Here is a 25848-nt window from a genome sequence, read left to right as displayed (position 1 = left end):
TTGAGTCAGAAGTTGAAGTAACTTGTAAGAGTGATAAAAGGAACCTAATTATAAAAAATTCAAAAAATCTAAATCCGTAAATATCTTCATTGATAATGCCATATTGCCATTAATTCTTTCACCAACTTGAATGACATTAAAAAAAAAAATCAATTATAGGCTGCTTAATCACCAGTTGGCCACAACCTTGAATGATTAGAGTGTTGATTAGGTAAGGGGTAACTTCTTCTAATTAATATACTAAAACATCAGACTTCTTTAACTATAATTTTGTTTCTATTATTGACCAATGAATAAATTCATATATTAAAATAAAATTATTGGTGTGATAGCTAGCTTGGACATCAGTATTATATAGATGACTTATGCTGATTATTTTAAAATGATTAGAATTTAAAAATTAGAAGAAAAAAAAAGATAGAGAAATATTTTATTGATTTGGTTTGAGGCATTAGGTGACTTGGGAAACTCGAAGCAAGTGACATATTAAAAAGAGAGGGTATTATTTAAATGAGTGTAATTAATTACTAATTAACCTAATCAACTTACCTTGCTGGTAATTGGTCGTCTCGGGTATTGCATTTACAAGCAATAATAAAAAAAAATAAAAAATTTATACACACACATATATATATATATTATACACCTACTATAGCACTATGCTCCATACACGTAAATTAAGCAAGATTTGTTTAAAAATTTTGGGCCAATATTAAAAATTCAGAAACAGTTATCTCGATTTTAGGGTAAACTAAGACTCGTTTCATCTATAAATTCCGAATACAAACAACTAATCGTGTTATTATAAGATAGTTAGTATAATAAATTAATATCAATTCGGTTTCCATTATAAGGCGATTTCTAAAAAGACTGAGTGATTCTTATTATAATTCATCAAGTGTAATATCAATTACATTTTTTTAAGATTATTCATATTTAAAATTTGGTGCAGTTTTCCCTTTTCCCTTTCCCTTCTCAAAATGTAATTTATGATTTTAAAACATAATAAGTAAATTTTGAAATTTTTTTTTGTGTTTAGAGCAAATTTAATGATTCAACTGCCATTCCTTGATTCCCACAAAAGAGCTAGAGATGTTTTATGATAGAGACCATATATGTGTTTTGAAGTGATTTTAAATTTTTAATTCATTATTAACAGACATATTCGGATTTCAGGATCAATGGGCTAATAATAATGCTTAGCCTAAGATATTCCAAATTATGTGAGAAAGAATAAAGAATATGCAAACGAGCATATATATAGAAAAATAATTAATAATTAGTGAATAAAATTAAAATAAATTAGCAAAGTGTGGGAAAATAGGCCCTTGTTATTTTTGGAGCTCGGATATAGGCTCCTAACTAAGTTTTTCTTTTCTATTTTTTTGTCAAATTCACCAAACTATTTAATGCATAAGTGTGCGTGTGTCTATTTTATTGTGGAAGTGGTTGTAATTTAGGCAAATTGAGGCAAATTGCCGGTAACGTTACAACTCCAACATGATATTAAACTTCTGATCTCGCAGTTTAATACAAAACGTACATTTCCTGCTAGCCCAAAGCTAGGCCTCTTTTGTTTAGTTCCAAACAGGTTTCGTGGGAGATATGTTTGACTACGTGAATTAAGAACCGTTCCATTTAATTTTGACACAAATGTGTTTCATTTTACACAAAATTTCAATTTGATTTTTTTTCCCTTTTAATTTGATAAAATATCATTTCAATCTTCTAACTCTAGCACCATTAATCTCATAAAATGACATATGAATTGTTAACATATAATCCTTTCCACATATGTCTTCATAGATGACTTGCTCATGGGATCTCAGAGTTTTCTATTTATTATTAGACTGTGATTAATCTCTAATGATTCATTATAGAGAACCTGCGTGGTATTATTTCCGGTCCTAATTATAAAATCTCGTTTGTAGACTATGAATAAAATCTTATAATTAGAACAGGAAGTAGTAATTATGAAATCATGTATCTTATAATTAGAACTGGAAGCAGTATATGAGAATCACATGATTGGAGAGGAAGCACTTGAAATGTGTGAAAGCGGCCATGGAGATATTGATACAGAACAATTTGGAGAGGGCAATTGCAGGAGACAGCACGTACACTGCTAATAATGTATTGGTTTGGCATATGTATGACTTGGGTTGTCCGTTAGGTGTTTGGTGAGCTTTTTAGCCAGAAAACATCGGCTCTCTGAAGAATAAAACATCAAATCCATAGCCAACCATGGAATGGGCGGTGTTATGATTATCTACTTCAATTTGAGGTTACTTTTTTTTTTTCTCCTTCTTATCGATTAATACTTTGGTATTTGGCTTCGATTTTTATTTTGTGTTTCAATTTTGTGGTTTTAGCTACTTAAGGTGTTTATATCATTTTGAAAAAATGAAAAAACATTCAGACTCTCTTGTTTTCACCCAAAAACGTCGTGGTTTTGGGATAAAGAATGGCAGCGGACTACAAAGAAAAAGAGAGAGACGCGAGCATTCGTGTTATGCAGCCTGTTTGGTAAGGCGCCTTGAAAGGAAAAAAGTAGTTTATAGGTGTAATAAGTCAATTTGTAAATTTAGAAACTGTTTGTCACAATTTTTAATCAATATGATTTATGGGTTAAAAATTACTTTTCTAAACTCGATTGTAAAAGCGTATAAAATTTAGTACTTGTTTGGGTCAGCATTTACTGGCTCAAATGTGGCTTAAAAATAAAAATAAGCTCGATTACACATTAAGTTTGTTTGACAAAGTTTACAGTGTATTGGGCTTATTAATTTTTAAACCATTCAAACGCCCGATTGAAATAAGCTACAAGAGGGAGCTTATGATCATAACAGAAGAGCTTATTTTGTTTTGCTTTATATTTGTAATATTTTTTTTTTCATTTCTATGATGTTTTCAAACTTGATTCACTCAATCAATTTCATTTCTTATATTAAATTAATTAAAATTTATTGTATTATCTCAATTTATTTTTTTCTCTATTTCACTTTAGATTTAAAATATCTTTTAAAATAATCAATTTTTAGTTATTTATTTTTATATTCTCTTAAGTGAAAATAATTTTTAATAGTTTTTATAATATTTTTAATTTTAATATTATTATTATGTAGAGTATATTGTCCAATTTATTATGTAATACTATTTGGTTGAAAATTTTTTACATTAATATGATTTCTAATTAAATATATTTTATTCATTAAATATAAATCTTTTCCTATTATAATAATTTGAAATTATTATATTTTGTAATTCATATTTTTAATATTTTTTATTATTTAATAAAAATCATAATCATTTTGGCCATTGTACAAACTAAACTTACTTATTCAATCATAATTCAAACAATATTTTCTTACTTTACAAACTAATTTTTATAAAAGTCAATCCAAACACAAATCACATTACCCAATTTAACATTTATCCAATCTGTTTTTGTAAAAATCATATTAAAAATAAGTTACTTTTTTCATCATAATCCAAACAGGCTCATGTTTGTCTACTTTAAATTGAGTTTGATCTTTTTTTATCAGTTAATGCCTAATATTAGTGGTAGAGGATTAAAAAAAACACTTTATAAAATAAGAAAATAAAAAATAAAGACCATGAAAATTGTAAAATCTCAAAATCACGATTTGTTATAACACTTTAATTGATTTTGATAACAATTGATTTGTAAATAACAACATATTGTTGTGAAAATATCTAATTTAAAATTTTGCAATTTCTACTGTCTTTTTTTGTTATTTTCCCTTATAAATAAAATATTATATAAAATTAAAAATTAAAGATTTTTTTTTTCAAATGTTCTTTTTTTTCCCACTCGCATTTTTTTTTTTCACTCGCAACTCTTGTGCCGGTCCATTACTTACAACACTATTTAATCCCTAGGTCCAGTAAAAACAGAGCAAAAATACAACATTATTGGAGGATGGTCAATATTTTATCTCAATTTTCATTTAAAAAGAAAAAGAAGACAAACTGATCAAATTATTAATTATTAATTATACAATAGCAATAGCGTCTAACTTTAAATAATATTAAAAATATATTAAATATTGTTTTGCCCTTTGCGCTGGGGTCTATTTAACCTTGATGCTATCCCATCTTTCTTCTTCCCCCCTTTCCTTTGTCTCTCTCTCTCTCTGTTCGCTTTTGCTTCGCTTTTTCTCACTTTCTTCTCTCATCTTCCTTTTTTCCACACCCACCCCCTCTCTCTCTCTCTGAAATCCAACTAAATTGAAACCCCATTCCATTACAATTCATCGCTTCATTCCCCCCAATTCTCCATTCTCCTCACATTGCTACCCCTTTCCAATTCTCTTTGCTTTCTAATGTGAAATCCTGAAGCATTTGCCCCCGTGTTTCTGTGAAATTCGACTCACCTGCTTCAGTTCTCGTTTGTTTCTGGTTTCTGCTTGATCTTGTGATCTCAATTGGTTCCTTCATGGAGAACGAATTCTTCCTCAATGCCGCTTCCCTTCACTTCGAACCTTCTTCTTCTTCTTCAATGCCCGCGTGGCCATCACTCTCATCCGCCATGGATGTTCAGGCTGCCGTCCTCAATTGCACTTCCGACCAACCCCACGATTGCTTTTACAACAACGCCAAATGGGATAAGTCAACGGATCATCATGGTCTTCAGTTCGATTCTGCTCTGAGCTCGATGGTTTCTTCTCCGGCAGCGTCCAATTCCAATGTTATGCCCAATAATGAGAATTCCATCATCAGGGAACTGATAGGAAAATTGGGGAACATTGGGGCATCTCCTTACGCTAATGGCGGTAATAGCACTGATACTTCGTGTTACAGCACTCCCTTGAGCTCGCCTCCGAAGATGAACATGATGAACCAGCTGGTGAAAGAGAACTTGCCCAGTTTAGGGAAATCGATGGTTTTGAATTCTAATGTTGCAGAGTTCTCACCTGATCCTGGTTTTGCAGAGAGAGCCGCCAAGTTTTCTTGCTTTGGAAGCAGGAGCTTCAATGGCAGAACATGCCAGCTAGGCATGAACAACGGTCAATTGTCTCTAAGATCTACTCCATCAATGGAAAATGAGAAGCTCGCCCGAGTGTCAAGCAGTCCTACCCTGAAAGCACTTGGATCTCAAACGGAAGTGGCGAATTCCCAAGAGGAATCGACAATCTCTGAGCAAACCCCAAATGGGGGAAATGGGGTGAATGCGAATTCGAGGAAAAGAAAAGCTTCTTCCAAGGGAAATACCAAAGAAACTTCAACTTCAACCAATCCCACTCCCAAGGTAATGTGATTTCTGATAGCAAGTCAGAATTGTTTGAATTCAGTTGTTGATTGAGTATGTTAATTGCTGAGACCAAAATGGTGTTTCCATTTGCAGGCTAATGAAACCAATGAAGATTCAAATGCAAAGCGCAGCAAGCCAAACGAGGGTGAAGGGAATGAAAATGGAACCACGAAGGCAGAGGAAGACTCAAAAGGAGGTACAAGCAATGCAGGAGATGAGAAACAGACCAAGAGTAACTCATCAAAACCTCCTGAAGCGCCCAAAGACTACATTCATGTCAGAGCAAGAAGAGGCCAAGCCACTGACAGCCACAGTCTTGCAGAAAGAGTAAGAATCACAGATCAATTCATCTCCTTGACTTTTCGCCTGGTTATATGACAGTGAGATGTTGGACTTTATCTGCGATATTTTCCCCCCAGAAAAATCTCAAAGGGCATATTCTCATGTATCAATTTGGTACATTAAGAATTTAACACCAGTCTGATTCTTGAAAAAATCAAATTAAAATTATTGGGAGGTTTCTGGTCTTTTTTTTTTTTTTTTTTTGAATATTGGTCTAAACTATTTCTGAATAGGTCCGGAGGGAAAAAATCAGTGAGAGAATGAAGCTTCTCCAAGATCTTGTACCAGGTTGCAATAAGGTACGCAGAAAAGTTGAACCAGAAGTTCATATTATCTATATATGGACTAATTTACTAATTTAGGCATGAACCTTGTTATTTCCTTTTTGTAGGTCACTGGTAAAGCACTTATGCTTGATGAAATCATAAACTATGTGCAGTCATTGCAGCGTCAGGTTGAGGTAAAACCAGTCTTTGCCTATAAGCATCTCACCCAGATGGTCATGATGCTAATTTTTCTTCCTCGTTAAGCATGCTTTATTTATTTAACTTATTCTTTCATTCGCAGTTTTTATCTATGAAACTGGCTTCTGTGAACACCAGGCTGGACTTCAACATTGACAATCTAATCTCAAAAGACGTAAAGTCCTCTAGACTCAACAATGATTTTTTCTATTTTATTCACTAAATTTTTTTTATTTTGCTGAATTGGGATTTTTTTTTTTTCCGTTTCAGATGTTTCAACCAAATACCTCTTTGGCACATCCAATATTCCCTCTAGATTCCTCAGCACAAGCCTTTTATGGGCAACACACTCAGCAAAACCCAGGAATCCACAATAACACTCTTAATGGTGTTATGTCCCACAGCACAGTAGACCCATTAGAAACTGCTTCTCTGTGCCAAAACATGGGCATGCAATTGCCTGCCCTTAATGGCTTTAATGAAGGTGGTTCTCAGGTAAAATCAATGTATACCTTAATTCCTCCATTAAAGTGCCTGTAACAAGCTTGCCCTTTATACTGAGTTCATATTTTGTACTGTGCTGTTGTAATCAATACCATAAATGTAATGCTCATAATTTGAAATTAATTTATCTGTGTCCAATAATTCTCAGTTTCCAGCTGCATTCTGTGAGGATGACCTTCACACCATTGTTCAGATGGGATTTGGCCAAAGTGGAAATGGAAAATCACCCAGTCATTCCCAGGACTTCAACGGTAATACAGGAGAAAAGATAAAACTTTTGAATTTATTGAAAACATCATTTTCATTAGACCCAAGAGATTGATGGTATTATTTATATTCATATATCAATTTTGTTGATTTTGTCCATTGCAGGTTCAAATCAAGTCACCCATCTGAAAGTTGAACCCTAATGACCCTTCCATTGCGCCTGAATTGAGGGTCAGAAAGGAAGATTGCTGTATACAAACAAGAGATTTAATTCCAACAACCCCCATGAATTATTTCTAAGGCCTTTTATCTCTCTAGGTCTATTTTGTAGAACCCCTTTTTTGCTTCCTCCTAAAATTTTATCCCACCCCTTTAATTTCTAATCTTCTGGGGAGCAGCTCTTTCCTTCTCAATTTATATATATATTTTTCATTGTTATAATTGTACAACTATTCAATGTAAAATCTTAGGACTCCCTCCCTCTCTCTCTGGAGATCTGTATTATTCTGTGGTGCAGATTATTATTACCGATGCACCAATTGTAAGATATTATAATTATAATGCTAATTGAAGGTGAAAGCTATTGTTACTTGGTGTGTGTCTTCGAGGTGAATGATTGATTGGATTTCAGACATCAGCATCAAAGGGGAGTGAGAATTCTCGTGCGTGTTAATAAAACTGTGATTAAAGGTCATATCAGTGAAAGGGTGTGAGTTAAATCGCGTAATCTGGTAGATATGATTCTCTCATATTTGTGTTGTAACCAGCTGTATTAGTGGGGTCTCCCCCTTCTGTCTCTCAGAAAAAGTCTAATTACAATGATTAGGACATTTGGTTAACTTGAGAGAGAGAGAAAGAGAGAGCGTTATGGTCAACCATAATTTCTGGCAATTCTTGGACTTCTCTGTAATTTACTCATTTTCTTATCTCCACCAGAAACAGAACCCTCTCTCTCTGTGTGTGTGTGTGTGTGTGTGAGGGGGAAAATTATATAGAAAATCAAATGGGAAGAGTTAGACTTTTATGAGATTTATTTTTGAAGGATTTTTTTATAAAAAATTTCTGCTTCCTTGACCAAAAAAAAAAACCCATGCTATGACTGATATGGTGAGATAGGAATAGGAATAAATTGTCTCATACACTAACTGTCTTCAATGATTAAGAATCTAAAATAAATAAATAATTGTTTTGGGGGGTTGTCAGTGAAATCTAGAGGGTAGGGATTAGAAGTTAGAACTACCCTTTTAAATAAAAGAAATTTTTTAGAGTAATATATGTGGAAGTATTAGACTATTAGGCAGCAAAAGAATCCCAGGCTAGAAGTGGTGAAATTCTGACTAGGCCCAACGAATCAAAGAGCTAAATCATCTCACCAACTTTTGTTATCGATTGTTCATTTCATGAGCTACAATTACATCCATTGACCCAAACCTTCAAATATTCATGTTAACATTTCCTAATTTGTACTAATTAATTGAAACAAAAAAAATACATTACAATTTCTGAAAACATTACAGTTGCTGGTACTTTTTTTTTTGTTGAAAATTACATAAAAGGACTTAAATTCAGTGGGTGCAATTCTTCTTGGGGGGCGTTTGGCAACACCAATAAGTACTTTTAAAAAGTATTTTTCCGCAGAACGAAACAATTTTTTTAAATATTTATTTATATACCGTAAAAATACTTTTAAAATATGGTTTGGTTTTTATCCAAACACCCTTTTTATCTATGTGCATCAATTTTTTAACTCTATACAAATGGTTGAAGATAAATTGCATACACATTAAAAAAAATTGGATGAGTTTATAAATATAATTTTTCCCATTCGGTGAACATGAAAAGGGATCTGTATTGATGTTCCAGGTTAGAAAAAAGGGGCACTTTTATTCTTTCTTTAAGAATGAGAGCTACTTTTTGTGAAAGATTAATTAGCAGAAATCCAGATTTATTGTTTTGCAGCTTTAGCCATTATTCAATTAATATTAATAATAATGCTTTGAATGAGGTGCTGTGCACAGAATAGTTTCACATCATAACGTGTATATAAAATACTTGTTTTATTTTTTTAATTAAAAATAAGATAAATAAATAGTAATAAAAAATTGCTAATCTGACAGCATTTGTCCCCAAAACGAACAATCACCCAATCATATTATGGCGTGTTAGTGATTTATCCTTTCATATTTTAATCCCTTTCTTTGTTGTACATCCTGTTTGATTCTTCCCTGCTATATTTTTTATTTCCATTTTTAACTATAAAATCATTTTTATATTATTCCAGAAAGTTATTTACTTTAATTAAAATATTCCATATATGCTATTCTCATAATATTATTATAGAATTAATGAAATATTTTCAATATATTGTCGAAAAAGCATTTCAATCATATATTGTTTTTTATTAAACTAAAAATTATGTATTTGGTTAACTAATAAATGAAACATAAAGGTCGATATGGAACATATCCAGAGTGGAATTGCTGGGATCCAAATATAAAAGCTTTTTAATAATATTAGTTAATTATAATCAATAATTGATTAGTTTGAGCACTTTTACTTTCTGTTACAATATTTAATCAATTCTTTTGATTCAGATGGTAGTGTGTCCGTCAGAAATTACTGTTTTTAAGGGCACAAAAGATAGATTTGGTGGGTGCAGGCAGCATTTTGGAATCTATTCCTTCATCCTTAATTCACTCCAATTTAACTAATTCATTATTATATTCCTTTTTAATCAAGTTAGTTATTCATTTCCTGAATCCCTGTACTAATTAAACTATGTCATATTTAATAATTAATCTCCATAATATTAAGTATAAAAATATATGCAAAAAATAGCACATATATATTTCTATCTTTTTTTGGTGTAAAAGTGGGGCTTAAATAATAGCATTTATATTAAAAACTAGGGATAATTAATATATAAGTCCTTATAGTTTCAACTGGTTTTTAATCAGGTCCCTATAATTTTTTTTATCAGGTCCTTATACTTTTATATATTTTTAATCAAGTCCTTATAATTTTTTTCTTTTTATCAGGTCTTTATTGTTTTACTTTGTTTTTAATTAGGTCCTTGTAGTTTTTATTCTTTATTTTACAAATAATAAAATTTTAAAAATAATAACTTATTGTAACAATCTTATGTTAATATTCTTTTAAATTTTTAGTTAAACAAATATATTATTTATTTTCAATTTGAATTTTTATAATTATAAAATTCAAATTATAACAATAAATTTTTCTAAAATTAAAATATGATTATAAATAATTTATATTTAAGTATAATTATTATTCTGATCATTTATTAATTACTAAATGATTATATTAATTATTTTTTCCAATTATATAATTATTAATTTAAAAATGAAATTAATTTTAAAGAATAAAGTTAATAAATAATTTTTCAAAAACTACAAAGCACCTAATTAAAAAATAAGCGAAACTATAAGGATCTGATAAAAAAATAGAAGGACCTAATTAAAAACACATGAAAGTAAAAGGATCTGATAAAAAGAAAAAATTTTATAAGGACCCAATTAAAAATCAGATGAAACTATAAGGACCTGAAGATTAATTATCCCTAAAAAATATAATATTATCCCTAAAAACTACTAATAAAGTTATGAGGCAAATCATACTATTGAATACTAATAAATATATAATAAATGTTGTATAAATCAAAATTTTCTCTATTTATGCATGCGCCGCGTTCTTGAATTTCACATTGAAAGGCAAAACAATAGTAAAAGTAAGTTTGTATCAATACCCATCTTCTTTAATTTAGATAGTCAAATTTTAATTTAGAAATACTACATTTCACTTTTTTATTATTTATATTTTTTAAAAACAATTTTGAAACAAAATAAAATAAATATAATTTAAAAGCATAAAAAATAAGTAAAAATAATAAAATTCAGAACTTTATTGCACTCAAATTCTTGGAGTGGTGTACACCACAAAAAGTTTGTACAAATTAGACTTATAAAATATGTAAATACATAAACCAATCAATAAACTTATTAAATGAGACTTTTTTTATTAGCAATTTATTTAAAAATCTATTTGTTAATAAAATATACTAGTATCATACAATCTTAAGATAAATCTCGTTATTGCTATTTTGTGCGCGTGTATATATCCAATTAACAAATTATTCTAACAAAAGAATCATTATGTAATTGATTTTAAGAAAATTACTGCACCGATTTTTTTCTTTAATGCAATTTAAGTTAGTGCACGGATTTTGACTGCATAAAACCAAGTACTTGTGTTGAATTTTTCCTTCAAGGATGCTTTGACACTAAAATTCTAACTGCTTTGAATAACTTCTTTTAATTTCCCACTTACCCTAGAAGATTAAAGGATATTTTCTTACTTTATTACCTTTTTCTTTGTTTCTTTACCTAATTTCAAACACAACATTTCAATCAATCAACAAGGAGGGAAAAATGAGTAAGTTTTGGTGAAGAGGGTTGGGATATTCCAATATCATATATAGTAAAAAGAAGGAAATAAATTTAATTTTTGCAGTTCAATGGTCATAATCAACTACTGAAATTAATGTCCCTAGCTATTATCACAAGGTTAAACACAAAAAGATGAAATTGAAAGGGGTCTTCCAAAATTAGGTTTAGGTCGTCCTTCTAAAACAACAAGTGAAAATGAGGTCCTACCAAACCAGAATGTTTTAAAAAAATTTTAAAAAAAATTATTGTTCTTGTTATTATTATTTTTGGGAGATTTTGTTAGGCACTTTGTACAATGATCATTATTAGGGTAGGGATGCCCTACAAAGTAAAGCTGTTTTTGCTTGGGGTCCCCTTGCTATCTGTTCATGCTTTTTTTCACCTTAGGATCAAGCAAATAATCATTTTTCATTAGAAGAGGTAGTACATAAAAGTTTAAATGTGTAGCCAAATGTCTCCTTGGGTTTTATTATATCAAAGATGAAAATGAAATAATTAAAGATTGATTTGATATTAAGGACCACACTTGAGTATGATTTTTTCCTATATCCCCTTTAGTAGCCTTTTGAATGAAAATATGACACGGACAGATAAAAAATATTATTCAAAACATTTAATTTTGTGATACTTTTATGCTTAGCAACGATGTTCTTAGGATATTATGAATTAAACCACACTCTAATTCATTAACATATTGATTCGATAATCCATTTTAGCTCGATTTTCAAAAGATTGAACTAAAGAAAATATTAAAACAAATATATAGTTTAAGTTCTTTTAAGTTATTTTTAACAAGATTCAAATTTGTAAGTCAAACAAATTAGTTAAAAAAAGATAAATATAATACTTTAAGGTGATTTACTTAACTTATTAATCTTTTCAAATTAATCAACTAGATCTTATGTTAAGCATTGATAGTAGGATATAATTCTTTTGCTAAAGTATCTTTGCTCCTTACACGTAATAGAAATGATATTTTAAAAAAATTAGCATACATTTATTAAAAATAACTGATTTTACTAATTTTCTCAATACCCACCAATTAATTATCTATATTTTATATTAACAACAGAAGAAAGTAGTTGTATTATAAGTTTTTTTAAGTTGGATATGTGCTTAATTGCCTGTAATCTAGTACTGATATTAATATGATTGAAGTTGCCAAAATGGAAATATGTTGTCCTTGTCTCTTTGGGTAAAAAAACTTTCATGAAAAATGTGCATCATTAGCTTCACCAACCAAAGCCTATAATTTGAAGGTCAGCATCGATGAATCTCTCTCTTTTTTTTCTGCATTTCAAAGTTAAGTCTTTACCTCCAACAATTACATGTTCCCTCTCAAAACTTGACATGACATTCACTTTTACAAAGGCAATTTACCTTTGTCTGTGAATTTTCAACTTGTTCTTCTTCGTTTTCGTCTGGACATTTACTGGGAAACATCGTGGAATGGAAAATGTGATTATGAGGACCAATGAGTTTGGTGAGGAAGAAACTTGTGTCCGTCTCGTTTTGGCTGTCTCTTTCTCTATCTTTTCGGTTAAATCATAGTCACTTACGCCTCTTCTTACTGTGATGCGACGTTGTTTACCTTTGTTTAGTTTCTTTCTCAAATGCACACGTGGCATGCTCTTCAAATTAATTTACAGACAATACAACATGTGTTGGTCACCAACAAATGAAATATATGAGTTTTTTTTAGTTACATTGCTTGATTTTATTAAGATCCTGAATTTAAGTGATGTGTAGGAGAAAATTGCTCCAGAGATTTATATTGACATAGTTTAACCACAACCAGTTCCAGTACTCATTATTTTGATAAGCACTATAAAGTTATCAAATTTAAACTGTCTATATTTCATCTGAATGATCTAAATTTAAAATTTTTAATTAATTATTTTTGAATAAAAAATTATTTTTAAAATAATGATAATTAAGATATTATCGTTATTTTAGATTTTATACATATTAAAATAATTATTTTAAATAAAAAAATCCAGATCATCCAAATAAGATATGAAAGATATGACAAGTTTAAGATGTTCATAATTTGAAACGGGTTTCAGTTTAGCGTGACTTAATTTAGACGAGTTAACATTTAATACAAACTTAATATGTCGCATTTTATGACTTTCACAAAAATTGACTGGTGTTTTAAAAAAAAAAAAAAAGCTACACACCCTCTAATGACATGACTTATCACAATCCTATAATTAGAATTAACCAATTAAATATTAGAAATTTTATATATTGCAGTTGGATTTAGTCCAAATTCAAACTAACACTCAATATGATTCTCGTAGAAATCGGTTAGTGTTAAAAAAGAAAACAGAAAAAAAAAGATCAACTAAACTAAACACAGCCCTTCATTCTTCCAAGTTCCAACACGAATTTATCATATAATCTTATCATTATAATCATGCAATGTAATTAATTCTCTCAAAGCAGCAATGCATAATCAAAGAAAGGTCATGTTCTTGCTTGGGCAGTTTAAGGTTGTTCAAAGAGACAAGCCCATTACTAAACCACTCAAACCCCTTATAAGATCATTAAAATGTGTCCAGTCTCTCTAATCTCATCAATCACCGACAAACACAAACTATATAATTAATTCTTCAAATATTACTCTTAATTTAATTCATCCCTAATATATATACATATAGAGAGAGGGAGGGGGGAGAGAGAGAGAGAGAAGGGTGTCGGTGTTGATTTGAAATTCAGAATTGAAAACTCTAAGGCACGTTAGTGTCAGAAGATAAAATCACAAATAAATCCTCCAAATTAAGACTTGGACAGGTGGAAAACCGTGTGAAACAAAAAGTCCTAATTTCATTATTCCACACTGCTTTTTAATACTACTATTTTCATGGCTTCTTGTTTTCCATATTTTAGCTGTGATTTGTGTTTAATAAATTTTTTTTTACATTAATATTGGCGGTTCATATATAGTTGGCTTTGATGAAAATTTCACACACAGACGATCTGACGCGGCTCAATTTGAAGAATATTCGGCTTGACGTGGCTCCTAAAAAGTAGTTGATAAATCGTCAAAATAATTTGGTTTTCATATATTAACTGATTAAAAAAAAAGACATTTAAGTCACAAAATTTGAATTAAAGACAGTTAAGTATAAAACATTGAAGTAATAGTTATATTTGGAATTTAAATTATCTATTTGTAACTGAGACTAATGAATTTGTAATTATTTGAATCGAAATTGCAACTTAGTTTTTTTCCCAAAAAAAAATGTAAAGATCTAATTGTCATTAATTCTCTATTATTGGTACCTAATTGTCATTCTCTTTTACTAATATGGAAAAATGGGATACATTGCCTACTCAATTTCGATGAAATACGGAATATTTAAATTTTTATTGGGATGGTCAAGACTTAAAAATAAAATTTTTAACATTTAAGTTAAACATCATTAGTAAATCAATAAGAATTAGAAGAAAAACATTGTTAAATTTTAATTTTTTTAGAATAAAAAAGAATTACAAGTTTAGGAGCAAAAATAAAATTTGGATAATCAAATTTTTAATGTAGACAGATTTTCAATAAACAAACATCCACTAATACATCTTTCTCTCACCAATAATACCATTGCACAATTTGAAAGTGACTAGCTTCGTGCTCATCTTAAGGCTCACATTCTAAAAATGAACAAAATAACAACTTGCAAATACAAAACTACTTCAACAAGATATTGATTCAAAAGTTTATGTGCCCTTTTCATATTAATTTGGATTTCACATTATGCGGTGGAAATTGTTTCCAACAAGATAGGAAAAATCATTTTAGGGTTTTGCCACAAACAACATGACACTTGTCATACAATTTATATTGTGATTGTGCGATTTTTCTTTTATCTGTTATGAGTGCTCTTGGTGCCTGATGGACAAAGTATTACCAGAAAATATAATAAAAATGAGGTGAAATAGTAAAGGTAATGACTCCTTAAAAGTGGAAGAATATTAATATAATCAAGTTTCCTCTCATCATGATGTCTAGTTGTATTCATTAGATTTTGACATCTTTTATATTTTTATTTTATGTCATTAACCAAAAATAACTAAATGATTTTCATTAGTCATAACACAATCAATGAAAAATACATTTATCAACCAGGTTTATGATTCAAATGTAAAATACTGCTTCCGGTCTTTAATATGTGACCTCATTTGACTTTTATTTTGGTTTTAAATATAAGATCCCAATCTATTTTGTTTCTAATATTTATGCATATTTCTCTAAGATAATCCTTCTAACAATAGTAGTTCTAACCAATACACTTGATTAGCAAGGATATTTTAGGAAAGACAATACCTATTTATGACAAGTAATTAACTTAACTTCTTTCCTTAATCTTCTCAAATTAGTTAACTAGCTCTTAGAATTAGGATCAGAGGTAGTATAACATTTTTACTTTTTCCATTCATGATTAATCATTACATGTGTATGTACATGCTCTAATACTTTTCTCTTCAATAGAAAAATACACGTCCAAACAAAATTGTTGCTAATGAGCTCTAGTATAGTGATATGAATACATTTTTTAATTAATACACAAGTATATTAATTCATCATGAAGTAAAATACTTGAACACTATATTTTGGGAGAATTGCAACAAAGTCTGAAGTAAAAAACATAGGGCTTGTTTGGTTTCTTATTTTCAAAATAATATTTTAAAAAACAAAAACAGTTGTTTGGTAATTTTTTTTGTTTTTTGTTTTTAGTAATATGTTTTTAAAAACTAAAAAATCAAAATAACTTTTATGTTTTGTTGTTTTTTATTTTTTATTTTGAAAAATTTTGAGAAATATTTTTATCTTCTCACCTATTATCTACCACCTATTACTACGGACAACAATTATCAGTGTGATTTTGTATGAATTTTTTCCAAATGTAATTTTTTAAAATTATTGTCTAAACATTTTTTTACCTTTTGGTTTTCAAAATTTGTTCTAAAAAATAATCTTATAAAATTGTTTTGAGAATAAAAAAATAAAAAACAAAAACAAACAGGTGCATAATTACTAAAACAAAATAGAGTAACATATAATGACAAGTTCAAAGTAGTAAATGATAACCATTTACTTGTCATTGTGAATTACAGAATCTTATTGTAATTCTCCCATATGTATTTTTCCCAAAAGATGACTTTAACCCAGTACTTTTTTTGGGATGATTAAAAAACAGGCCTTAAGCTGGGCTGAACTCAATAGTCAACATTAATATTACTTTTAGCTTAAAAATCATTTAACGATATGGTTTGCTTTTTTTTTTTTTTTTTGGGTTCTTCTTCCTGGCTTCCAATATTTTTTTCTATTTTCTAGGCTAATTTTGTTATGATAATTAATAAAAAAGAATTATCATTATCATTATTAAAAAATGTGGGGCCATCACAGAAGGAACTAGGAAGGTATGATTCTTACGTTGGAGAAAATAGAAATGTAACGAACCGCAAACAATTTGTTTGAATTTATATATGCATGTCTCTATCACTTGTTGCTTCTAACACTCTTCAGACAATGCAAGCTGGAATTTACTCATGAAGATAGTGACATTGACCCAAACTTTTCTTTTTCTTTTTTTTCTTTTGGTTTTGTGTGACTTTCCAAGTCAAACTACTGATTTTATTTTTTAATTAAAAAAATTCAGTCATCTCAAAATTCTCCGCAAGATTAAATTAAAATCAAAATTTTAATTCCTGTTTCAACTTGCTTGAATTTTTTAATTAAGTATATTACGGAGTTAGAGGCAAAATAGTATAAACTAATTTGATTCAATTTATTGCATCAATTTTAAATTGTTGACCATCATATTCAAATTGTGAAGTTTTCCTGCGTGACATAAACATAACCCTCGCATTATCCTTTTCGTGTGAATCTAGGCTTCTTTGAAAGAGGAATATGTAAGAGAGAGAAAATGGAGATTGTACTTTGCTAAAGGAAATAAAAAGGACATATTTTTAAAATTTCTCTTTTCTTTCTTTCTTTTTTGGTTTTACTGTTTAGTCTTTGGGCTAAATCGTTCTAAGAGTCCAAATTGAAATTGGGCTGATCAAACTTAGTGCTCATGCCCACAATTAATAATAATAGCCTTTTTTTTTTTTTTTTTGACCGAAGGGATAACTTCATTAAACGAACAAGATGCAAACACTAAACAGACTCAAGAGATATAACAATAATATCAAACATTGAATTTTCTTAGGGTTATTTTAAGAACAAATTAGAGCAAGTTCCATGCATATATGCATGCATAGTCATAATTTATAAATAATACTCTTCCGGTCCTAAATATAAGACATCTTTTATAATGTAATTTACACTACAAAAGAGGCTTTATATTCACGACTGGAGGAGTATGATTCTTTGCATTAATATATGAATTCTGCCATCTAACAATGGCTATAATTCTGCTTCTTCTCCTTCCTTTGCCATCTATGGCTAATGGCTATAATTCAGCAATAAGGAAAGTTTTTTACCGTATCAGGAGTGTTTTAATTTATTTATGAAAAAAAAAAGTGTTCTAAATCACTTCTAGTCTTGAATATAAACCACAATTTAACTTCTTAACCTTATTTCAACTTCCAATTGTCATATTCACCCCCATAAGTTTAATTATTCTTAATCTTCCCTAATACCCCTCTCATTTAATGATGGATATTTAGGAAGGGCGGGGGGAATCATTACATCATTTACACAATTTATAATGGGACTTATATTTTGGTCTGATAATGATTTATAAGATGACTTACATGAAACACTAAAAAAGAGAAATGCATGAAGTTTGAAATTTAATTTAAAATAATTCAATTTAACATAAATCGTACAATTATTTGTTTTTGGGTCAACGAGACATAAGACAACAACACATAAATCCTACAATGTTGAAATGTTGAATTAACTAAACAAAGATATTTTAGGCAACAAAAAAATGAGTCAAGGCAACGTACTATTTATTTCAAATAAAATTAGGAGACTAAATATATTGTTTTGGAAAAAAAGTAAAATCGGATATCATGGAGCAAAAATTGTTTTAAAAAAAAAATCAAATTAAAGGAAATTAAGTATGGTCAACGCAAATTTTTTTTTGTCACAATTTTTTTATTACAAGAAACAATTGACTTTCGGATAAATATTTTCCATTTTCAATAGGTAAATTTTTTTTTCCAATAAAAAAGGTAAATAAAGGTTCTAATTCTAAACTCCGAGGTTATTGCAAAATCTTTCCAAAAATAGGCGAACCCTGTAACCTCCTCGCCTTCCTTCGGTGTGCGACGCAGAGCTTCCGACTCAGGAAAACGACTGAAAGAAAACCACTTTACTTGGTGACTCTTCAGATCTCTCTCTCTCTCTTGCTTCTTCTTCTTCTTCTATGTCTAGACCCCCAAACCGCGAGTTTCAGGAATGGTGGAACAAGCAGCGAGCCACGAACCATGACATTCTTGACGACAAATCTGACGGCTCCACTCGCTCTTTTCTCGCCGTCGACGTGCAAACCGACCCTTCCGATCGAGAGTCGGTGGAGAAGGAGCGTGTCCGTAGTGCCCGCCAGCTTTCCTGGGTGTGCCTTTTGAGATTCCAGCAAATCGCGAGCTCTGTCGCTTGGCTGTCCAATGGCTTTCTCTCATTGCTCCGGACCGCCAATCGCAGGATTGCCTCGCCGGATTCGCTTTCTGATTCTAAGTCTTCCAGGCTTTATCGTGTGATCAAGGTGTTCTTGATTGTCGTTATCCTTTTGCTGGTGTTTGAGCTCGTTGCTTACTTCAAAGGATGGCATTTCAGCCCGCCCACGGCCCGTGCGGACGTGTATGGAATGATTGGTCTTATTTATGCAAAATGGCTCGAGATTCGGGCAAATTACTTGGCGCCGCCGTTACAGAGCTTAACCAATATGTGCATTGTGCTCTTCTTGGTGCAGTCGTTTGATAGAGTGATTTTGATCTTGGGATGTTGCTGGATCAAATTCCGGCGTCTGAAACCAGTGGCCTCCATGGAGTATCCAACAAATGCTAAGAATGAAGATGTGAATGTTGAGGATTATCCAATGGTGTTAGTTCAGATTCCCATGTGCAATGAGAGGGAGGTAAGAAGATGTGGGTTTCATACTCCTTCTGGAAGATTTCTGCTTGATTTGCCTGTAGTTGTATATATAACTAGTTTAAATGCTAAAAAGGAAATTTGAATCTTCTGTTGTTTGTTTTGTAGCTTCTAGCCATTTGTTTATTTCAGCTTTCTCTGGTGCATGATGAATACTCCTACCTTTTCCTTTTTTGTACGCTAGAATGCATTCTACCTAAATTGTCGTTTCTACAAGTATTAGCATGATGAGGTTTCATAGGGAGTTGCCATTTAACGTGGTTGGCTTTTTGGACTGTTGGATGGAGCTATATTCTGTTGGCCAATTCATGTAAAACATAACATTTTCGACGGGACATCATGTGGCGTTATTTGAAAGCGTATGCAAGCTGAAAGATAATTCGTCCTCTTGTTAAATGATGCAGGATATGTTTGAACCTTATAACATGTTACGTCACCCAAAACTATGTTTAGCGGCATCCCAAGCATGATCTGGGGTGATGCAATGCGTCCCCAGACATGCCCTAAAACCTCTTGTTAACTACCATAGCTTTCCCCACTAGATCACACCTAATGGGGTTCATTCTTTGAAGGGAACGAAACATTCTTGGTTCTTTTATTCTCACATGGTTTCTCATGAGCTTCAATTTCTCAACTTTTGTCAGAGGTAAACTGCCCTCTGGCTATGGTAAAAAAGTTTATGTCTTTCTTTCTCCTTATCTCCTCACCCTCTTCGCTCTAGCATTGTGGTAATGCTGATCGTTCTGACTTGGTTTACCAAGTTAGCAGCCAACAAGGCAAATCATGCCCGTAATTTTTGTTAAACGGTGTGGCTATTTAATCGGTGCAAATTTTGACCTTCAGCTTCCCTCTTATGGTCCAACTATAACCAAGTTTCTTTTATGATGCCATTAGACAGGCTCCTCTTACTCCACTAAGATTGCATCCATATGAATATGTCAACAAAAGGGAATTTGTCCAGCGTCCTCCAATACCATGTAAATGGTAGACGAAGTTTAAGTCCTATCTTAAAAATTTTCAGTTCAAAGAGCTCTAACAAATTAGGGGAAAAAGAGAGCTATGGAAACCCTGAAACACTATTGCCTTAAACATCCTTGGGGTCCATACTTCGTTCTGATAGCAAATAGGAGCTGAAGAAATTGAAAGGATGAAAGAGAAGAAAATAATACCGGATTGTATTCAACTTCAGGAGTGAATTAATCATATATTTCCTCTCCTTTTAAGGACAGCTCAACTAACTTGCCTTCCTGACTTGGCTAACTAGTCCTGCCCAGCCAACAACTAACGGTTGTGACTCAGCACACAATATCCAAACTTTAAATGAAAATTTACACGGCTAACAGTAACAGACACTAACAAATTGTAATAGATTCTCATCAACAAATCTTCTGCATCTTTTTGAAGAGCCCGTTTCCTTGTCTTAGCCATGAAGCATAACTGATAGATGTTGATAATTGAGACGTTTCATTGACCCACCCATACCTTGTCTGGTCCATCACAGGTTTTGCTGGCACAAGACAGTTTTTGGAGCCGGGATTCTGTTTCACAATTTTAACTATGAAATCTGTGTATGAACTTGAAGTTAAAATAATTTAGGATTTGAATAATTTGTTCACAATTCACAAAGGTGAGTGGATATTAAGAAACTGGTTGCTTATCTGGAAAACAGAAGGGATTGTTGAGATATAATATTTTTGTGGTTGGTTCCCGGGGACTGGTAACCTGGGAAATTAAGAGTTATGCAAATTTTTGGTATCTAGAAAAGGACATTGTGTTCTAGGCTCTGAGAAGGTGAAAAAGGTTTTGTCAGGTCAAAAAGGAGGAAACGGAAGATGAAAGATGGAGGGTAGAGTTGCTGAAATGAATTTTCATGACATGTATACATATAAAGGAGAATAGATTAAAAGTGAACAGACGTAATATATACTGTTTTCAGATTCTCAGATTAGTAGTTTAAAAGGCATACCCTTGATTTATATTACCTTCTGTTATTTGTTGCCAATACTTACTTTTTGTCACATTTTCTCATAGGTCTATCAGCAATCTATTGCTGCCGTTTGTATCCTGGATTGGCCAAAGGATAGAATGCTTGTGCAGGTCCTTGATGATTCTGATGAAGTGGACATCCAACAGCTTATCATGGCGGAAGTACAGAAATGGCAACAAAGGGGTGTGCGAATACTATATAGACATCGTCTGATACGTACAGGCTATAAGGCAGGGAATCTCAAATCAGCAATGAATTGTGATTATGTTAAAGAATATGAGTTTGTGGCAATATTTGATGCTGATTTTCAGCCAGCGCCAGATTTCTTAAAAAGGACAATACCTCATTTTAAGGTAATTTTATGATTTGATGAGTTCAAACTTGAGACACTATTGGCTTGAGGCCTTGAGCAAATATAGCAGTTGATACTATGAGCATGAAACAAAGCAGTTATAACTGTGAGAGTGTGTGTATGTTTTATCTTTTAGCGTAAGCAGTTTTGACTTCCTCTTTTCTTGGATTTATCTGGATGCAGAGACTAAAGGTTCTCTGGCACTTTACTAAACTCAATTCCGTAGCCGTTTTAATTTTAGAATGGTCTACTTGCTTATTTGCGGGCAGATTAATGGTTTAGAAAGAAGTTGAAATTTACTTAAAATCAAGGAATATTCATTCTTAATTTTAAATTACCCTTCCAGACTACTCAACATTTGTACCATGTTATGGTCCACATTGGTTCTGATCTTATGATAAATCCGCAATATCCGCTGCAATGTCACTAGGAAAGCCTACTCATGACATAATGCAGGATTTGCTCCCATCTATTGATTGCCAATGCAACAACACATGGTGGACTTCCGCTGCCCTTGCTTGCTAGACCAAAGTTGTTCTACAGGGGACCATTTTTATCTTTATAAATCTTGTCACTAAATATGTTAATAAATCATGAAAAACAAGACTCCATTGCAATAATTACAAATGTTAAATTTTTATGTTTTTGTGGAAATGTATATCCTATTTTATGACTCTTTGTTCTTGGCTTAAGACATTCAAAAGAATTTGGACGGCAAAGAGTTTTCTGAGAATAAAATATATATCAAGATTGTTGAGACATTTAAGTGAATATACGTTTGAACCTAAAATTTTTTTTCAGTTGCTGTTTGACCAATATGTTATTGTTATATCTGGTTTTTGGCTTTTGCACGATGTTATCACCCACTCATTACTTGATGAGTGCCATTGTTTTGGATTGAGCTTGGCCTTAAAAATGTTTCTAAATTCTAACTAGATGTTCTTTTCTGTTTTTGTCTAACTCTAGGGGAGAGATGATTTGGCATTGGTCCAGACACGATGGGCATTTGTAAACAAAGATGAGAACCTGCTTACAAGACTGCAGAACATAAACTTATCTTTCCACTTTGAGGTTGAACAACAGGTCAATGGTGTGTTCATTAACTTTTTTGGTTTCAATGGAACTGCCGGTGTCTGGAGGATAAAGGCTCTTGAGGAGAGTGGTGGTTGGTTGGAACGAACTACTGTCGAGGACATGGATATTGCTGTTCGAGCTCATCTCTGTGGATGGAAGTTCATCTTTCTAAATGACGTGAAGGTGCTTTACTTGTCTTCTCTTGAGATCTAATCAGAAATTTTGAGGTTTTTATATCTCTATTGTGCTTTTTCCCAGTGCCTTTGTGAACTTCCTGAGACCTATGAGGCGTATAAGAAACAGCAACACCGCTGGCATTCTGGTCCAATGCAATTGTTTCGTTTGTGTTTCATTGATATACTTCGGTCAAAGGTATGAAATTTTTTTCATTATCAGAATTTATTTGAATTCTATCAAGTATCAACCCTTCTTATCCATTAGTATCCTAAAGCAGTATACAGGAAAAGCCTCCCTTCTCGAGGCAAATTAGCTGTAAAGCACCAATGTTAAACATTTGGTGTTGATGGAAATGTCACAGTCTGGAAGAATTTATGGAAAGCAAAATTGCATGTCTAAAACTCAATCTCTAGGTTTCTTTTTTCCCACAATAATTTCCATACAAATCTTGCTGATCAAGATTTTGAGTAAACATCGATCAAAAAAATAATTCTTGAATAAACAACGTTAAGTTTTGCAAAAAGAAAAACAAAAGAATAAACAACTTTTAAGAGTTATAGAATGGGAAGGCAATTCACAATAACACCTGCCGTGAGTGGTAACATATTATCAGCATTGAGTACCCCACTTGCAAAAATCCTAATAGACTCGGATAATTTATTCCCTAAGCATTCAACCATTTCTGTTTTTCTTGAATTTCCGGTTTTACTGGGGTGGTAGTAATGCGAGGAAGGACAGAGAAGAATTTGTTGAGATGATGAATCAATTATTCATATTTATCTGCATGTATCATTTATTGTATAGAAATTAGCGTGTTTTTATGTTGTCGTGATTGAAGTTCAACAAGGCATCAAAGTCATAATTGTTTTTGTTCTTTAGGCTTCCGCATGTTGCTTGTTATGTTCCGTTAAATCAATATCATCATTTGCACAGTTATAAACCTGGCATCATGTAATGCTACCTGTTTGATTCCATCCGTCTTCTTCCAAATGTAATTTGACTTTAAGAAGAATCTAATCCCTTACCATGGTTGCTTCCTTTTGGTACCAGGTTAGTTGGGTCAAGAAGGCCAACCTAATATTCCTTTTCTTTCTCCTAAGGAAGCTAATCCTGCCATTTTATTCATTCACCCTCTTTTGCATCATTCTTCCATTGACCATGTTCCTTCCAGAAGCTGAGCTGCCGACCTGGGTTGTTTGTTACGTTCCTGGAGTCATGTCTATCCTAAGCATTCTTCCATGTCTCCATGCATTTCCATTTATAGTGCCTTATCTCCTATTTGAGAATACCATGTCAGTGACTAAATTTAATGCTATGATATCGGGATTATTTCGCTTTGGAAGTTCTTATGAGTGGGTGGTTACGAAAAAATTGGGAAGATCATCAGAGACAGATCTGGTTGCTTTTGAGAAGGAAGCTCAGCCTCTAATGAGATCTGCCAGTCTTCACAGATCATCTTCAGATTCAGGCATTGAGGAGCTAAGCAAACTAGAATTGTCAAAGAAAACAGGGAAAACTAAGAAAAATCGTTTGTACAGGAAAGAACTTGCTCTTGCATTCATATTATTAACTGCCTCAGTTAGAAGCTTATTATCAGCTCAAGGAATTCACTTCTACTTCCTGTTATTTCAAGGAATAAGTTTTCTAGTTATTGGTCTTGATTTGATTGGAGAGCAAGTCAGTTGACGTCCAGACTTGGATTTTTTGTGTGGATTCAAAGCATATCCTATGGGGTTATGAATGAAGGTCATAATGGCCAAATCTCATTCCCTTTTGGACACAGTGATTTCAGCCAAAGCTATTTATTTCTATAGGTTTTGGCTCTCAGTTAAGTCAACCGCTTGCATCTTGGCACAAACTTGGTTTTCTCGTTAATTTTTGGTTGCAAGGACTTCGGTCTTTGTTGTTGCCAAGTTACCCGCCTCGACTTGTATCCTTGTTGTGTTGAATTTTACAGATGATGGGAAAATCATTGAGAACTACAAACAAATGGGTTCATATTTCGGACCCATGATTAGTGTATACATTGTTACTCGCCTGAACTATAAAGGCAATATTTATTTATTAGTTTATACTATTTGTAACATTATTTTTTTCCCCTCATTTTCATGTGGCTTAAGTTGAATTTGTAAGCAGAACAGTGGAGCTTTGAATGTCTTAGATTAAAAATCATGATGTTCCTGACATTGTTTATGAGGAGCACTGATTATTTTAAACTATTTGTGAGAGTAATTATGTTGCCAATGTTGCCCTTGTATTAGTGGTCAATGATGTTGACCATTAACTATAAAGAGTGGCAAGTTCGGGTGAAATATTTGTTCTAATAGTTGAAATGTTTAAAACACTTTATGTTAATTGAGGCCATGTGTTTTTTCCCGAACGGTTCAAAGACAGAGTAGTTTTCTTTTAAAAATAAATATAGCATAATTTGGAAAATTAACAGAGACTATTTTTGCCTGTAAATGTGTCAACTAAGAGAAATTTTGTTGTTGGATATGATGTTATGTGGCGCATGCTAACCTGTCCATAGAACTACTACTATGATGCTTTAAAATGAAGGGCAAAAACGTCTGAATAATGAATGGTTGAGGACAATCGAGTGAAGTGAACTACTGTTATTATTGTCCTCACAAAGTGATCAATTCCCATCCCCAAAATAGAAATTACATGATAACTATGACTATCCCATCTACCAGCTGTCCAGCCTCATTTTCATGCATTGGTCAAAAAGCAGAGGAGCCCTAGTAGTCATGAAATAACTAATAAAACCGATTAATATCCTTAACAATGATCAGCTTCCTATCTACTCTGATCACGTCTGTAAGAACCCAGGAACATCCAGGAGAGTGGAGATCCTTATATGGTGACCAAGGAGCTAAATATCACGAGGCAA

At 31.8% G+C, this 25848-nt stretch overlaps 2 protein-coding genes across 3 annotated transcripts; both read left to right on the top strand.

Annotated features, from left to right (window-relative positions):
• On the top strand, nucleotides 1-25171 carry LOC114723302 (probable xyloglucan glycosyltransferase 6). 2 transcript variants are annotated; one of them, XM_028909495.1, is made up of 7 exons: nucleotides 1-11; nucleotides 1325-1330; nucleotides 18551-19351; nucleotides 21397-21705; nucleotides 22671-22961; nucleotides 23037-23150; nucleotides 24006-25171. In XM_028909495.1, exons 3-7 carry the CDS (start codon nucleotides 18641-18643, stop codon nucleotides 24639-24641), a joined length of 2061 nt encoding a protein of 686 aa, XP_028765328.1. In that variant the 5' UTR covers nucleotides 1-11; nucleotides 1325-1330; nucleotides 18551-18640; the 3' UTR covers nucleotides 24642-25171. The 2 variants fall into 2 exon arrangements, with proteins under 2 accessions (XP_028765328.1, XP_028765327.1); XM_028909494.1 differs by lacking the exons at nucleotides 1-11; nucleotides 1325-1330 and having other exon boundaries at nucleotides 18488-19351.
• LOC114723303 (transcription factor bHLH62) lies at nucleotides 4460-7381 on the top strand. Its single transcript, XM_028909497.1, has 8 exons — nucleotides 4460-5272; nucleotides 5369-5602; nucleotides 5851-5916; nucleotides 6009-6077; nucleotides 6185-6256; nucleotides 6352-6576; nucleotides 6734-6836; nucleotides 6958-7381. Exons 1-8 carry the CDS (start codon nucleotides 4460-4462, stop codon nucleotides 6993-6995), a joined length of 1620 nt encoding a protein of 539 aa, XP_028765330.1. The 3' UTR covers nucleotides 6996-7381.
• Nucleotides 25172-25848: the final 677 nt, after the last annotated feature.

This window comes from Neltuma alba, unplaced genomic scaffold (assembly GCF_004799145.2).
Source record: "Neltuma alba isolate B1F8T4 unplaced genomic scaffold, ASM479914v2 tig00012131_pilon, whole genome shotgun sequence".
In the NCBI taxonomy this organism is placed as follows: domain Eukaryota; kingdom Viridiplantae; phylum Streptophyta; class Magnoliopsida; order Fabales; family Fabaceae; genus Neltuma; species Neltuma alba.
This window is presented reverse-complemented; position numbering and strand designations above follow the sequence as displayed.